We start from the raw sequence: 14750 nt of genomic DNA on the forward strand, positions 1-14750 counted from the left end.
TTTGAGCACATATTTAACTCTGAATTAGTTTATTCAGCATGAATGATTTAATGTCTCTACATGCATTTAGAGAATATCAACACTGTAGAAAATGTTAATCACCAAATACATTATAAGTAGTAAGGAATTAATTCCAGTATGTGATATATGTATTACAGAAAAATAGCCCTGAAATATTGATTCCTTATTATATATGTGATGTCAAGTTTCTAATTTTATACTATATTTGCGGTATTGACACTGTTTAATCTATGTTGTTTTGTGGAGTTCATTAAAAAAATGGCTATGGTTTATTCTTGCTTAAACAGATCGCCCATCACCTCCAGTAGGCCCAGTTATATTTGATGAAGTCTTTAAAGATCATATGGTAGTTTCCTGGAAACCTCCATTAGATGATGGAGGCAGTGAAATTACGAATTACATAATTGAGAAGAAGGATACACATAAAGACTTGTGGATGCCAGTTACATCTTCCACGGTTAAGACAACATGCAAAATTCCCAAGCTGCTTGAAGGAAGAGAATATCAAATTCGAATTTATGCTGAAAATCTTTATGGCATAAGTGATCCTCTCATCTCTGATGAGATGAAAGCCAAGGACCGTTTCCGTAAGCTTTTCATTTTTCAATTTTATTTGGATACTCCAATTTTTATTCTGTTTGTAATGCTCATACACTCTTTTTTCTTCTCACCCCAGGTGTTCCTGATGCACCTGAGCAACCAATCATTAAGGATGTAACCAAAGACTCTGCAGTAGTGGTTTGGAACAAACCATATGATGGAGGCAAGCCAATAACAAACTACATTGTAGAAAAGAAGGAAACAATGGCTACAAGATGGGTCAAAGCTACCAAAGACCCAATTTTCCCTGGTACAAAGTTCAAAGTACCTGATCTTCTTGAAGGCTGTCAGTATGAATTCCGTGTTTCAGCAGAGAATGAAATCGGTGTTGGTGATCCTAGTCCACCATCAAAGCCAATTTTCGCTAGAGATCCAATTGGTAAAGTATCACATTTCATTTCTTATTGAATTTTTAATGCACCCAGTTTCAGTTAGAAAATGATTCTAATAATTTCTTTTTTCTTTCTCCCCTTTCTTTTTATTTTTTTTTTCTTTTACTTTTTTAACAGCAAAACCAAGTCCACCTGTTAATCCAGAAGCTGTAGATAAAACTAAAAACTCAGTTGATTTATCTTGGCAACCACCACGCCATGATGGAAATGGCAAGATAATTGGCTACCTTATAGAGTATCAGAAAGTTGGAGATGAAGAATGGAAACAGGCTAACCTTACAGCAGATTCTTGTCCTGAAACAAACTACAAAGTCACTGGTCTTACTGAGGGATTAACCTATAAATTCAGGGTCAAGGCAGTCAATGCAGCAGGCGAATCTGATCCAGCACATGTTCCTGATCCAGTAGAAGTAAAAGATAGGCTTGGTGAGTTTAATAAAATCAGATAAGTTTACTCAAGATCAGACTTCTTTTTCCTCATTTTGTAAAAACTTATATTTTTGATTCCAGAACCTCCTGAGTTAATACTTGATGCTAATATGGCCCGAGAACAGCATGTAAAAGCTGGAGATACCCTGAGACTTAGTGCTGTTATTAAAGGTGTTCCATTCCCAAAAGTTACTTGGAAGAAAGAAGATCATGAGGTCTCACCCAAAGCTGATATTGAAGTTACAGGAGCCGGCAGTAAGCTTGAAATCCGTAACACTGTCCATGAAGATGGTGGAATGTACTCCCTGACAGTTGAAAATCCAGCTGGTTCAAAGACTGTTTCAGTGAAAGTTGTGGTCTTAGGTAATTTTTTTGTGTTTTTTTCTATACAACACCTTTTTACTCTATAATTGGAGAGTGAGAAATAAGGGAATTTCTGGAAAATATCTGCTGTATTTGTATTTTTATACAAATATGAAAAAGGATTTTAGAAATTACATAAAATATAATGTAGTTTATCTTGAAATTTACAAAATTTTTAAGAAATGCTTCAGTTACAGATTATATTTTTTTCAATGTTAGATAAGCCTGGTCCACCCAGAAATCTGAATATCAGTGATGTTAGAAGTGACTCTTGCTATATCACTTGGATGGAACCCGAAGATGATGGCGGTTCTGTGATTACCAACTATGTGGTGGAGAGGAAAGATGTAGCTTCTGCACAGTGGGTAGCCATCTCATCATCCTCCAAGAAACGCAGTCATATGGCTAAATATCTGATGGAAGGCACTCAGTATCTCTTCCGAGTTGCAGCTGAGAATCAATATGGTAGAGGTCCATACGTGGAAACACTTAAGCCTATCAAAGCTATAGATCCACTGCGTAAGTGTTTTTCAGTTATATGATTTGCTTTCTTCATATGGGATTTGGTAATGTTGAGGTTGTCCTGTTGCTATGATCATGATACGCTGGTATCACAGATCTTTCATCCTAGTAACCATTTTGGTTTTGTATTTTAAAAGATCCTCCAGGGCCACCAAAGAATCTGCATCATGTAGATGTTGACAAGACTGAAGTATCCCTTGTTTGGAATCGACCAGATCGTGATGGTGGTGCTGAGATAACTGGGTATTTGGTGGAATATCAAGAAGATGGTGCAGATGAATGGACCAAGTTCCAGACAGTCCCTATGCTAGACTGTGTTGTTACAGGCCTACAGAAAGGAAAAATATACAAATTCCGTGTAAGAGCTCAAAACATTGTTGGTCTTAGCCTTCCAGATACAACTATACCAATAGAGTGTCAAGAAAAACTAGGTAATTTTTGGTTTTTCATGGGTTTTCACTGGTTTTTTTTCTTTTTCTATAAGCATTTGCCCTGAAAAAGTAATTTTCATTTTTCTCTAATTTCAGTACCTCCCTCTGTGGATCTAGATGTGAAGTTAATTGAAGGTCTCGTTGTTAAAGCTGGCACCACAGTGCGCCTTCCAGCGATTATGAGAGGCGTGCCAGTTCCCACAGCAAAATGGGTTACTGATGACACTGAAATTAAACCAGATGGCAAATACAAGATTGAGACTGACAATTACTCAACTGTGCTTACTATCAAAGACTGTGTAAGAAAAGATACAGGAGAATATCTGCTCACAGTATCTAATGCAGCTGGCAGCAAAACTGTGGCTCTACACCTTACAGTTTTGGATGTTCCAGGCCCACCAACTGGTCCTATTAATATTCTTGAAGTAACACCAGAATATATGGTTATTTCTTGGCGCCCTCCTAAAGATGATGGTGGGAGTCCTATAATAAATTATATTGTTGAGAAGCGTCAATCAAAGAAAGAAACTTGGGGAGTGGTTAGCTCTGGAACAAGTCACACAAAAATTAAGGTTCCACGACTGCAGAAAGGCTGTGAATATATTTTCCGTGTTCGTGCAGAAAATAAGATAGGCATTGGTGCACCCCTGGATTCAGAACCAACAGTTGCTAAATATATGTTTGATCCACCATCCCCACCTGGTAAACCAACTGTTTATGATATAACAGAAAATGCTGCAACAGTGTCTTGGACCCTACCAAAATCTGATGGTGGAACCCCAATAACTGGTTATATACTTGAGCGTCGGGAAGCATCTGGTAAATGGGTGCGTGTTAATAAGACACCTATTCTTGATATGAAATACAGAGTCACCGGTCTTTTTGAGGGCAACACATATGAATTCAGAGTTTTTGCAGAAAACATGGTGGGCTTAAGCAAACCATCCCCAAGCTCTGATCCAATAAAAGCATCACGTCCTATCACTCCTCCTGGACCACCTATAAATCCAAAATTAAAAGACAAAACTAAAGAATCAGCTGATCTTGTGTGGACAAAGCCCCTAAAGGATGGTGGCAGCCCAATTCTGGGATACATTGTAGAATGTCAGAAAACTGGAACTACACAGTGGAATAGGATTAATAAGGATGAACTAATTAGACAGTGTGCTTTCAGAGTACCTGGATTAATAGAAGGAAATGAATATAAGTTCCGAATAAAAGCTGTCAACATCGTGGGAGAGGGAGAACCAAGAGAGCTACCAGAAACTGTACTTGCAAAAGATATTCTTTCTCCTCCAGAAATAAGCCTAGATGTGACCTGTCGAGACTTAATTACTGTCCGAGTAGGTCAAACAATACGTATTACTGGTAAGGTAAAAGGCAGACCAGATCCTGAAATAACATGGTCTAAAGATGGCAAAGTACTAGTCCAAGAAAAGCATGTTGAAATACTTCATGATCTACCTAATGTTGAACTGCAAGTGAAAGAAGCCAAAAGATCTGATCATGGCAAGTATATAATAGCAGCAAAGAACAGCTGTGGACAGGCTCAAGCTTTTGCTGTTGTTAATGTACTTGACAGACCTGGACCATGTCAGAACCTGAAAATAAGCTATGTCACAAAAGACTCTTGTATGATCTCTTGGGAGAGTCCAGTGGATAACGGTGGCTCTGAAATTACAAATTACATAGTGGAATATCGTCAACCAAATCAGAGAGGATGGTCAATTGTCTCCTCTGATATTACTAAACGATTAGTAAAGGCAAATCTTGTAGAGAACCGTGAATACTTCTTCAGAGTTTGTGCAGAGAACAAAATAGGTCCAGGTCCTTGCATTGAGACCAAGACTCCTATCCTTGCTATCAATCCTATTGACAAGCCTGGAGAGCCAGAAAATCTTCACATTGCAGAGAAAGGAAAGACATTTGTATATCTGAAATGGAGAAGGCCAGATTATGATGGTGGAAGTCCCAATTTAAGTTATCATGTTGAGAGAAAATTGAAAGATTCAGATGAATGGGAAAGAGTTCATAAAGGCAGCATTAAGGAAACACACTACATGGTAGATAAATGTGTGGAAAATAAAATTTACCAATTCCGAGTTCAAACTAAGAATGAGGCCGGTGAAAGTAACTGGGTAAAAACAGCTGAAGTTGTTGTGAAGGAAGATCTCCAGAAACCAGTGCTAGATTTGAAGTTAAGTGGGGTTCTAACTGTGAAAGCAGGTGACACAATTAGAATTGAGGCTGGAGTCAGAGGAAAGCCACAGCCTGAAGTTGTATGGACAAAAGACAAAGATGCCACAGATCTCACCAGATCTCCAAGAGTCAGTATTGAAAACACTTCTGACATGTCTAAGTTTGTTCTCGCAAAATCAAGGCGTACTGACGGCGGGAAATATGTGATTACAGCAACTAATGCAGCTGGTAGCTTTGTAGCATATGCTACTGTTATTGTTTTGGATAAACCAGGCCCCGTAAGAAACCTGAAGGTCACTGACATTTCAAGTGATAGATGTACTGTTACTTGGGATCCTCCAGAAGATGATGGTGGTTGTGAAATACAGAACTACATTTTGGAAAAATGTGAAAGCAAGCGTATGGTTTGGTCTACATACTCTTCCTCTGTCCTAACAAACTATGCCAAAGTGACACGCCTCATTGAAGGTAATGAATATATATTCAGAGTGCGTGCAGAGAATAAAATGGGCACTGGTCCACCAACAGAAACACATCCAATTATTGCAAAAACGAAATATGATAGACCTGGACGCCCCGACCCTCCAGATGTCACAAGAGTCAGCAAGGAAGAGATGACTGTAGTTTGGAATCCACCAGAATATGATGGTGGCAAATCAATTACAGGATACATTTTAGAGAAGAAAGAGAAACGGTCACTAAGATGGGTTCCTGTTACTAAAACTCCAATCCCAGAGAGACGCAAGAAGGTTACTAATCTCTTCCCTGGTCACGAATACCAGTTCCGTGTCAGTGCTGAAAATGAAGTAGGACTTGGAGAACCAAGCTTGCCATCAAGACCTGTAATAGCCAAAGACCCAATAGGTAAAATACCATTGAATTTTGCTGTATTATTTCAAAGTTAACAGATTGCTAAACTGTACATCTGTGTTCTAATCTGTAATTTTTACTGCCTTCCAGAACCACCTGGTCCTCCCACAAACTTGAGAGTGGTTGATAGCACAAAGACTTCCTTAACCCTTGGCTGGGGAAAACCAGTGTATGACGGTGGTGCTCCGATTATTGGATATGTTGTGGAAATGAGACCAAAAGTTGAGGGTGCTGATCCTGAAGCAGGATGGAAACGGTGTAATGTTGCTGCTCAAGTTATTCATACAGAATTCACGGCTACCAGCCTGGATGAAAAGCAATTGTATGAGTTCAGGGTTTCTGCCCAAAACCAGGTTGGCCTTGGCCGACCAGCAGAATTGAAAGAAGCTGTGTCTCCCAAAGAAATTCTTGGTGAGTTTTCCCATTCTCTTTTGGGGTGTTTGCATATAACGCTTTATTTGCTTTAGACTTATTTTATTTCATGTGAAAAACTTTGTATTTTATTTCTTTCTCTTTCAGAACCTCCTGAGATTGAGCTGGATGCAAGCATGAGAAAATTAGTCACGGTCAGAGCAGGATGCCCTATTAGACTTTTTGCCATTATTAGGGGTCGCCCAGCACCAAAAGTCACCTGGAGGAGAATGGGTATTGATAATGTTATCAGAAAAGGACAAGTTGATCTGGTTGATACTATGGCCTTCTGTGTCATTCCCGATTCAACACGTGATGACTCAGGCAAATATTCATTGACACTTGTTAATGCAGCTGGAGAAAAGGCTGTATTTGTGAACGTCAGAGTTCTGGGTAAGCACTGAGAGAAGTACCTCAAGACAATTCTATAACTATTTTGGATGTTCCTTGCAAGAATATTTATGATCCCCAGATGCAGCAGTTTTTGAGCATAACTCTCATCTAACACTAACTCCCTCCATGTAGAAGGCTTTTGGCCTTCCTTCAGTTTTAACTTATTAAAGAAGAAAATACTAACATAAATTGAAATTTCTTCATAGATACTCCCGGACCTGTGTCAGACTTCAAGGTTTCAGACGTCACCAAGATGTCCTGCCATCTTTCATGGGCACCTCCAGAGAATGATGGGGGTAGCCCAGTGACTCATTACATCCTGCAGAAACGGGAGGCTGACAGGAAGACCTGGGCAACAGTCACGGCAGAACTAAAGAAAACTAGTTTCCAAATAGCAAACCTTGTGCCTGGAAATGAGTATTACTTCAGAGTAACAGCAGTAAATGAATACGGGTCAGGTGTTCCAAGTGACATACCAAAACCTGTTCTAGCAACAGATCCTCTAAGTGAGTATGCCTCTGTGTATACTTTATGTTTTCCTCCATGGACATTTTCTGTTTGTTTCTCTCTAATTTTAGTCAGATTTTTGCATTTTTTGAGTTAGTGCTTCTAAACTGAACAATGCTGCTAACTACTCAAGTATAAACATAAGTATTTCTGTGTCAGTTTCTTTCAAATTATATCATCAATTAATATAGTACCTTTGAAATTATTATGAGTTTTGCTCTTTTCTATATTGCCCTTGTTGAATTTGCATGGATATCGTCCAATATTCGTGAGTAAGAAAATCTTGGAAATTCAATGTCTAATGTGTTTCTTTTTCCCCCTGAAAGGTGAACCTGATCCACCAAGAAAACTTGAAGTTACTGAAATTACAAAAAATAGTGCTACTTTAGGCTGGCTGCCACCGCTGCGTGATGGAGGCTCTAAAATTGATGGATACATTGTTAGCTACAAGGAACATGATCAACCAGCAGATCGCTGGACAGAATATTCAGTTGTTAAAGATCTCTCCATTGTTGTAGCTGGTCTGAAAGAAGGAAAGAAGTACAACTTTAGAGTGGCAGCTAGAAATGCTGTAGGAGTAAGTTTGCCAATAGAAGCTACAGGAGAATATGAAATCAAAGAACAACTCAGTAAGTAAAAATTTAAATACTACCTAATTTACTGCTTTAATAATTAAGTGAGCAAGATATACAGGTTTTTGAGGCACAGAAAGACATTCACTTTATGTAGTTATCTGAAGGATTATGGTTAACTGTACTGAATGTTTTGACAGGTCAGAAAAAAATGAGAGTTGACCACTAATTCAGAATTATTAAATAATTTTTCAGGTATGGATACAGTTCAAACCAGAAGATAAGAACTAGGGAACCATAATATTGATACTTTCAATGAAGTTTAAATGAAAAGAAAAGGTTTCAGACTATTAGTTTAGGAGATAAATGGGAAAGCTGGAGCTGTTTTAATATAAGGGAAAATAAGTGGTTTATATTGTAAGGTTGGTTGAGAATATAAAACAAAAATCAGGAAGGACAGGTTGGCCTATTTAAGGTGGCAGGGTTCCTGAGGCACAGGAAGATGTAGGGAAAGGGCAAGATGATTAGAATCTTCTTAATTTGGGGCATGGGAAGAAAATGAGATACAGGAACAGGAGCATGAAAACTAGCCAGTGGAAGAAAATATGCCAACAATGCTGCCAAGTTTCCTTTCAGAAAATAAAAGATTTTTTGCAAAAGAAGAAGTAGGAGAAAAATAATTCAAGGATACAGAAAGATTGACTGTGCAAGCAGGTTTATCTCAGTAAGAACTTCAGTTTTCTTTCCCTTCATGTTTATTGTAGAAGGTCAGCTATAAGTGAGCAACAGGTTTTAGATAAAAAGAGGAATTATATTTCATGCATTAATAGTGCACAGATCTCTACATAAATGTGGGTGAAGGCAATCCAAATTCATAAATATTCTCTTAAAAACTGTACAATAATGTAGTAAGACTGAAATGGATGTTGCCACCTGCAGAAACTAAAGTTATCCATAAGTGGAACCTAAATTAAAGATTTTTCTAGTCATTCATGCAGATGATTCCACTTAAGAGAGAAGCAGAGAAATTTCACATGAAAAAAATAAGAAAAGGTAAATTAATATGTCACAGAAGTTGAATTTATTTGCCTCTGTGTGGTTTTTTTTTACAGTCCCACCTAAGATTCTGATGCCTGATCATGTTCACATTAAGGCTGGAAAGAAACTGAGAATTGAAGCTCATGTATATGGGAAGCCTCAGCCAGTCTGTAAATGGCTGAAAGGAGATCAAGATGTAGTTACATCCAGTCGCCTTGCTGTGCATAAAGCAGAAAAGTCTTCTGTTCTTATCATAAAGGATGTGACTAGAAAAGATACTGATTTTTACACTCTTACTGCAGAAAATAGCTCTGGTACTGATAGTCAGAAAATCAAAGTGACAGTCATGGGTATGTTCCATTTGGTTGTTTTTCATTCCAGCTTTGTACAAAGCTGGTTTTATGATATTCCACTGGTTTCCGCTTTATTTCATCCCTTTTTTCTTAATATTTTTTTTCATGTAGATAAACCAGGTCCACCACAGCCTCCATTTGATATTTCTGAAATAGATGCTGATGCTTGCACTCTTTCATGGCACATACCTCTTGAAGATGGTGGCAGCAACATAACAAACTATGTAGTTGAAAAATGTGATGTAAGCCGAGGAGACTGGGTAACAGCTTTATCTTCTGTCACAAAGACAAGCTGCAGAATTGGAAAACTTATTCCTGGAGAAGAGTATATGTTCCGTGTTCGTGCTGAAAATCGTTTTGGGATTTCTGAGCCACTTGCTTCTGGCAAGATGATCGCAAGATACCCATTTGGTATGCCAGTTTTTGACAGCAGCATTCCTCTATTTAAACTTTCTAGTAAGAAAACATACAGTTGATGTCTATCTTCATATTCTTTTCTAGATGTTCCCAGTGAACCAAAGAATGCACGTATTACCAAGGTCAATAAGGACTGCATTTTTGTTGCTTGGGATAGACCAGATAGTGATGGAGGCAGTCCAATCACTGGTTATCTCATTGAGCGCAAAGAGAGGAACAGTTTACTGTGGGTGAAAGCTAACGACACAGCTGTGCGCTCCACAGAATACCCTTGTGTGGGCCTCATCGAAGGTCTGGAGTATACTTTTAGAATTTATGCATTGAACAGAGCTGGAGCAAGTAAACCTAGTAAACCAACCGAGTTTGTCACAGCAAGAGCACCAGTTGGTAAGCCACCCATACCATTACTTTGCAACAGACTGTTTTTATGATAATTTTCAATATATCTCCAACTTACTATGGTCTTTAGTTTGCCCTTCTGTTTATACTTTCATGTTTACTATGAAGTAACTCTGATTGCACTGCCTAGGTATGCAGTAAATAGGATCCAGTAATATTAAAGCCATTTTTAATGTGTTTGCTCTTTTTTTGAAAAATATACTATAATATGTTTTTATTTGCCAAAGATCCTCCTGGAAAACCTGAAGTTATTGATGTCACTAAGAGTACTGCATCACTGGTATGGACAAGACCAAAGCATGATGGTGGTAGCAAACTTATTGGCTACTTTGTGGAAGCTTGCAAATTACCTGGTGATAAGTGGGTTCGGTGCAATACAACTCCATATCAAATACCCCAAGAAGAGTACACTGTGACTGGTTTGGAAGAAAATGCTCAGTATCAATTTAGAGCAATTGCCAAGACGGCGGTTAACATTAGCCAACCTTCAGAACCTTCTGATCCTGTGACCATTCATCCAGAAAATGGTAAGGAATATGAAAGTATTTGATAGCTCTGGTAAGAATCTGTTCATGTTGGGAACTAAGACTCATGTGAAGAACGAGACATTTATCTCCTACTAGATTGATTAACTCTTGGACTCTTTCCTTTCAGTTCCTCCCAGAATAGAGTTGGATCTGTCTATGCAATCACAGCTTACAGTAAAAGCTGGAACTAATGTGTGTCTGGAGGCAAATGTGTATGGCAAGCCAATGCCAGCAATCACCTGGAAGAAAGAAGGAGAGGTTTTAAAGCCATCTGAAGGTGTTAAGATCACCACAAAGAGAAATCTTGCTACAGTTGAGTTGTTCAGTGTTAACAGGAAGCAAACAGGAGACTACACTATTACTGCTGAAAATGCAAGTGGATCGAAGTCAGCAACCATTAGGCTTAAAGTACTTGGTGAGCTAAAGACTGTCTATTAATAAATACACTTATAATTAAATGATATAGCAAAAGATGGAACTCTAACAATGTGATGTTACTTGTTCTAGATAAGCCTGGCCCACCAGCCTCTGTCAAAATCAAACATATGTATGCAGATCGTGCAATGCTTTCTTGGGAGCCTCCTCTGGAAGATGGAGGTTCAGAAATTACTAACTACATTGTAGACAAGCGTGAAACAAGCAGACCTAACTGGGCCCAAGTCAGTGCCAATGTACCCATTACAAGCTGCACAGTGGAGAAACTAATAGAAGGGCATGAGTATCAGTTCCGCATTTGTGCTGAAAACAAATATGGTGTTGGAGACCCCATCTTAACTGAACCAGCAGTTGCTAAGAACCCATATGGTAAGTGCTTTGTGAAATAGTTTCATTGGTCACTGGCCATAGTTTTTGTCATAGTCGCTAGTATATACTTCTTTGTCTATACTTCTGAACGTGAATGTAATTTTCAAATAAATCTCCACAGATGTACCTGGACCTTGTGATCCACCAGTAATTAGTAATGTAACAAAAGACTTTATGACTGTTAGCTGGAAGCCACCAGCTAGTGATGGTGGCTCCCCAATAACTGGCTATATACTTGAGAAGCGTGAAACGAAGGCTCTTAACTGGACAAAAGTAACCAGAAAGCCTGTCATTGAAAGAACTGTTAAAGCTACTGGACTCCAAGAAGGAACAGAATATGAGTTCCGTGTGATAGCATTGAATAAGGCTGGACCTGGCAAACCTAGCGCACCATCTAAAGCAGTGTATGCTCGTGATCCTCAATGTAAGCGAAAAGTCTTCTATATTTTCCATTATTATTTCCAAATATTATCATGCAACATTTGGTATGCTAACTTGATGTTTTAATTCCCAGATCCTCCTGGCCCACCTGCTTTCCCGAAAGTGGTTGATACTACTCGTAATTCGATAAGCCTGTCATGGAGTAAACCAGCATATGATGGAGGAAGCCCTATCATTGGCTATTTAGTGGAATCAAAACGAGCTGACACAGACAACTGGGTCAGATGCAATCTACCCAAGAATTTACAGACTACACAGTTTGTGGTAACAGGGCTGATGGAAGATACAGAGTACCAGTTCCGAGTTTATGCTGTCAATAAGATTGGATACAGTGATCCAAGTGATGTTCCTGATAAACACACTGCCAAAGACATTTTAAGTATGTTCACTGAAAATAGATTGCTTTGTTGACTTTGGTTTGAATTTATGGGATGAGTTTCAAAGACATACTTTGTCACAGGTCACAGGTGCAGATTAATCTAGAACATATTTTTATTCAAAAAATGTGGGCTAACAGTGGCTAATTTGGAAGAAAACAAGGCATTTAGGAACAGAATAGAATTTGGTGTCTGCTTTTTTCATTTATGTGCTTTATAGCCTTCTGCCTCCGACTGGATCGTTAAGATTTTTTTCTCTTTTTCTAAGCCTAAAATTAGAATTTTCAGATCTCTCATCTTTCTTCAAACTTTCAGTCACCTTCATATCTTCTAAATAATTTGAAGCCAATATTACTATTCTAAGCATCTGTATGATACTCTTTGATTGTATGACACTTACTCCTTAAGAGACATGCTGGCTTTTGTATGCATTTTGCTGTACGTAGAAAAGCATCACTTCACAAAACTGTCTTAGTTCAAGAAAAGCTCTGGAATCCAGGAGGCTCTGGAACTTGTTTGAATTCTAGAGAAACTAAGAGCCTTTCTAACATAAATGGTGTAAAGGCAGAAAAAAAATGGAGGTGAAATCAGTGCAAAAAAAAAAAAAAAAGCTTTATTTGCAAATTTTCTTCAAACAGGAGTCAGGACACTTACTAGCATCATCACAGGCATGAGAAGAAGTAATGAAATGCCAGTAAAAACTTTTTGTCATCATAACTTTTGTGATCTTCTTAAAGATGATGCTTTAATTGCATGTGTTTTTTTCTTAAACACACAGTTCCACCTGAAGGAGAACTCGATGCAGAACTAAGAAAAGTCCTTGTGTTGCGTGCTGGAGTCACAATGCGGCTTTATGTGCCAGTAAGAGGACGCCCACCTCCTAAGATTTCATGGTCTAAAGTGGGTGCCAACCTAAGAGATAGACAAGGATTAGACATCAAGTCAACTGATTTTGATACCTTCCTGCGCTGTGAAAATGTAAATAAATATGATGCTGGAAAATATGTCCTCAGTCTGGAGAACAGCTGTGGCAAAAAGTCATACACCATTGTTGTAAAAGTACTTGGTAAGTCTCAGGGCTCTCCCCATTATAATATATTTGTTGACTTTTTAACTGGTTTTTAAAATTTTGTGACTAAATCAAATATGGTGTTGTGTTTATCCAGATACTCCAGGCCCACCCATTAACCTGGTTGTAAAGGAAGCATCTAAAGATTCTGCCTTCATTACATGGGAACCTCCTCTAGTAGATGGGGGCAGTCCAATCACAAATTACGTTGTTGAAAAACGTGATGCAGAAAGAAAATCATGGTCCACAGTTACAACTGAATGTCCAAAGACAAGCTACAGGATAACTAACTTAGAAGAAGGCAAATCTTACTTCTTCAGAGTTTTTGCTGAAAATGAATATGGTATTGGTGATCCGTGTGAAACTCGTGATGCTGTTAAAGCTTCTGGTAGGAAAAATTAATAATTTTCACCTATTTTTTGATTCAAATAATCTTTATTTTTAGTTTGAATTAAAACTTACTGTGTGCTTTTCTTCCTTCTAGAAACACCTGGGCCAGTTGTGGACCTAAAAGCTTCAGCTGTAACAAAATCCTCATGCAATTTGGTATGGAAGAAACCTATCAGTGATGGTGGAAGCCGTATTTCTGCATATATTGTTGAGGTCCTGGTTGGTGAAGATAAATGGCAAGAAGTCATGCGGGGAAAGAACCTCCATTTTTCAATGAGAGACTTAAAAGAAGGACAAGAATACACTTTCAGAGTGAGGGCCCAGAATGATGCTGGATATGGAACTCCATCTGAGATCACAATTGTAGCAAGAGATGATGTTGGTGAGAAGGAAGATCATTAATTCAATGCTTTACTTACCCAAATTATATTTTATACATGCTATCATTACCATGTATACATAGAAATAAGACACCTTTAAAACGGCATCTTAATTTTACCACAGAGTTTATGCATAGTGGAATAACTGGTTTTCTTCATTTTTTACAGCGGCACCTGAACTTGACTTAAGAGATCTGCCTGATTTGTGCTATACAGCTAAAGAGGGTAGCAATTTCCGTCTTAAAATTCCTATGAAAGGCAAGCCTGTCCCAACTGTAACTTGGAAGAAGGATGAAGACCAGGCAATTACTGAGAGTGGAAGAGTTGCATTTGAATCTACAGCAGTTAACACCACCCTTGTAGTACATGACTGCCAGAAAGCTGATGCAGGAAAATACACAATAACTCTGAGGAATGTTGCTGGCAGCAAGGAAGGCACTATTTTTGTGAAAGTTGTTGGCAAACCTGGCATACCAACAGGTCCAGTGAAATTTGAAGAAGTCACAGCTGATGCCATAACCTTAAAATGGGGCCCTCCAAAAGATGATGGTGGTTCAGAAATCACAAACTATGTTCTAGAGAAGAGAGATAATGTAAACAATAAGTGGGTGACTTGTGCCTCTGCAGTCCAGAAAACTACATTTAGAGTTACAAGACTTCATGAAGGAAATGAATATACATTCAGGATCAGGGCTGAAAATAAATATGGAGTAGGGGAAGGTCTCAAATCAGACCCTGTCATTGCAAAACATCCATTTGGTAAGTATCTATTATAATTTTTGAAATCTAAAAAATATGTTTTAGAGGTGACAATAATTTTTAACATTACTGCATTTTGTAAATAT

General features: G+C 38.3%; 1 protein-coding gene across 1 annotated transcript in view; it reads left to right on the forward strand.

Annotated features, from left to right (window-relative positions):
• TTN (titin) overlaps positions 1-14750 on the forward strand; it is a 240161-nt gene that overhangs the window by 177105 nt on the left and 48306 nt on the right. Inside the window, 23 exon segments of the mRNA XM_066323289.1 lie at positions 309-608; positions 698-1000; positions 1131-1439; positions 1524-1805; positions 2025-2324; positions 2465-2758; positions 2855-5821; positions 5918-6238; positions 6347-6631; positions 6838-7137; positions 7465-7767; positions 8823-9098; positions 9213-9512; positions 9603-9905; positions 10145-10444; positions 10572-10859; positions 10952-11248; positions 11370-11672; positions 11763-12068; positions 12845-13132; positions 13233-13523; positions 13620-13907; positions 14074-14664. Coding sequence (XP_066179386.1) covers positions 309-608; positions 698-1000; positions 1131-1439; positions 1524-1805; positions 2025-2324; positions 2465-2758; positions 2855-5821; positions 5918-6238; positions 6347-6631; positions 6838-7137; positions 7465-7767; positions 8823-9098; positions 9213-9512; positions 9603-9905; positions 10145-10444; positions 10572-10859; positions 10952-11248; positions 11370-11672; positions 11763-12068; positions 12845-13132; positions 13233-13523; positions 13620-13907; positions 14074-14664 — 9795 coding nt within the window.

Source organism: Sylvia atricapilla, chromosome 7, assembly GCF_009819655.1.
Source record: "Sylvia atricapilla isolate bSylAtr1 chromosome 7, bSylAtr1.pri, whole genome shotgun sequence".
In the NCBI taxonomy this organism is placed as follows: domain Eukaryota; kingdom Metazoa; phylum Chordata; class Aves; order Passeriformes; family Sylviidae; genus Sylvia; species Sylvia atricapilla.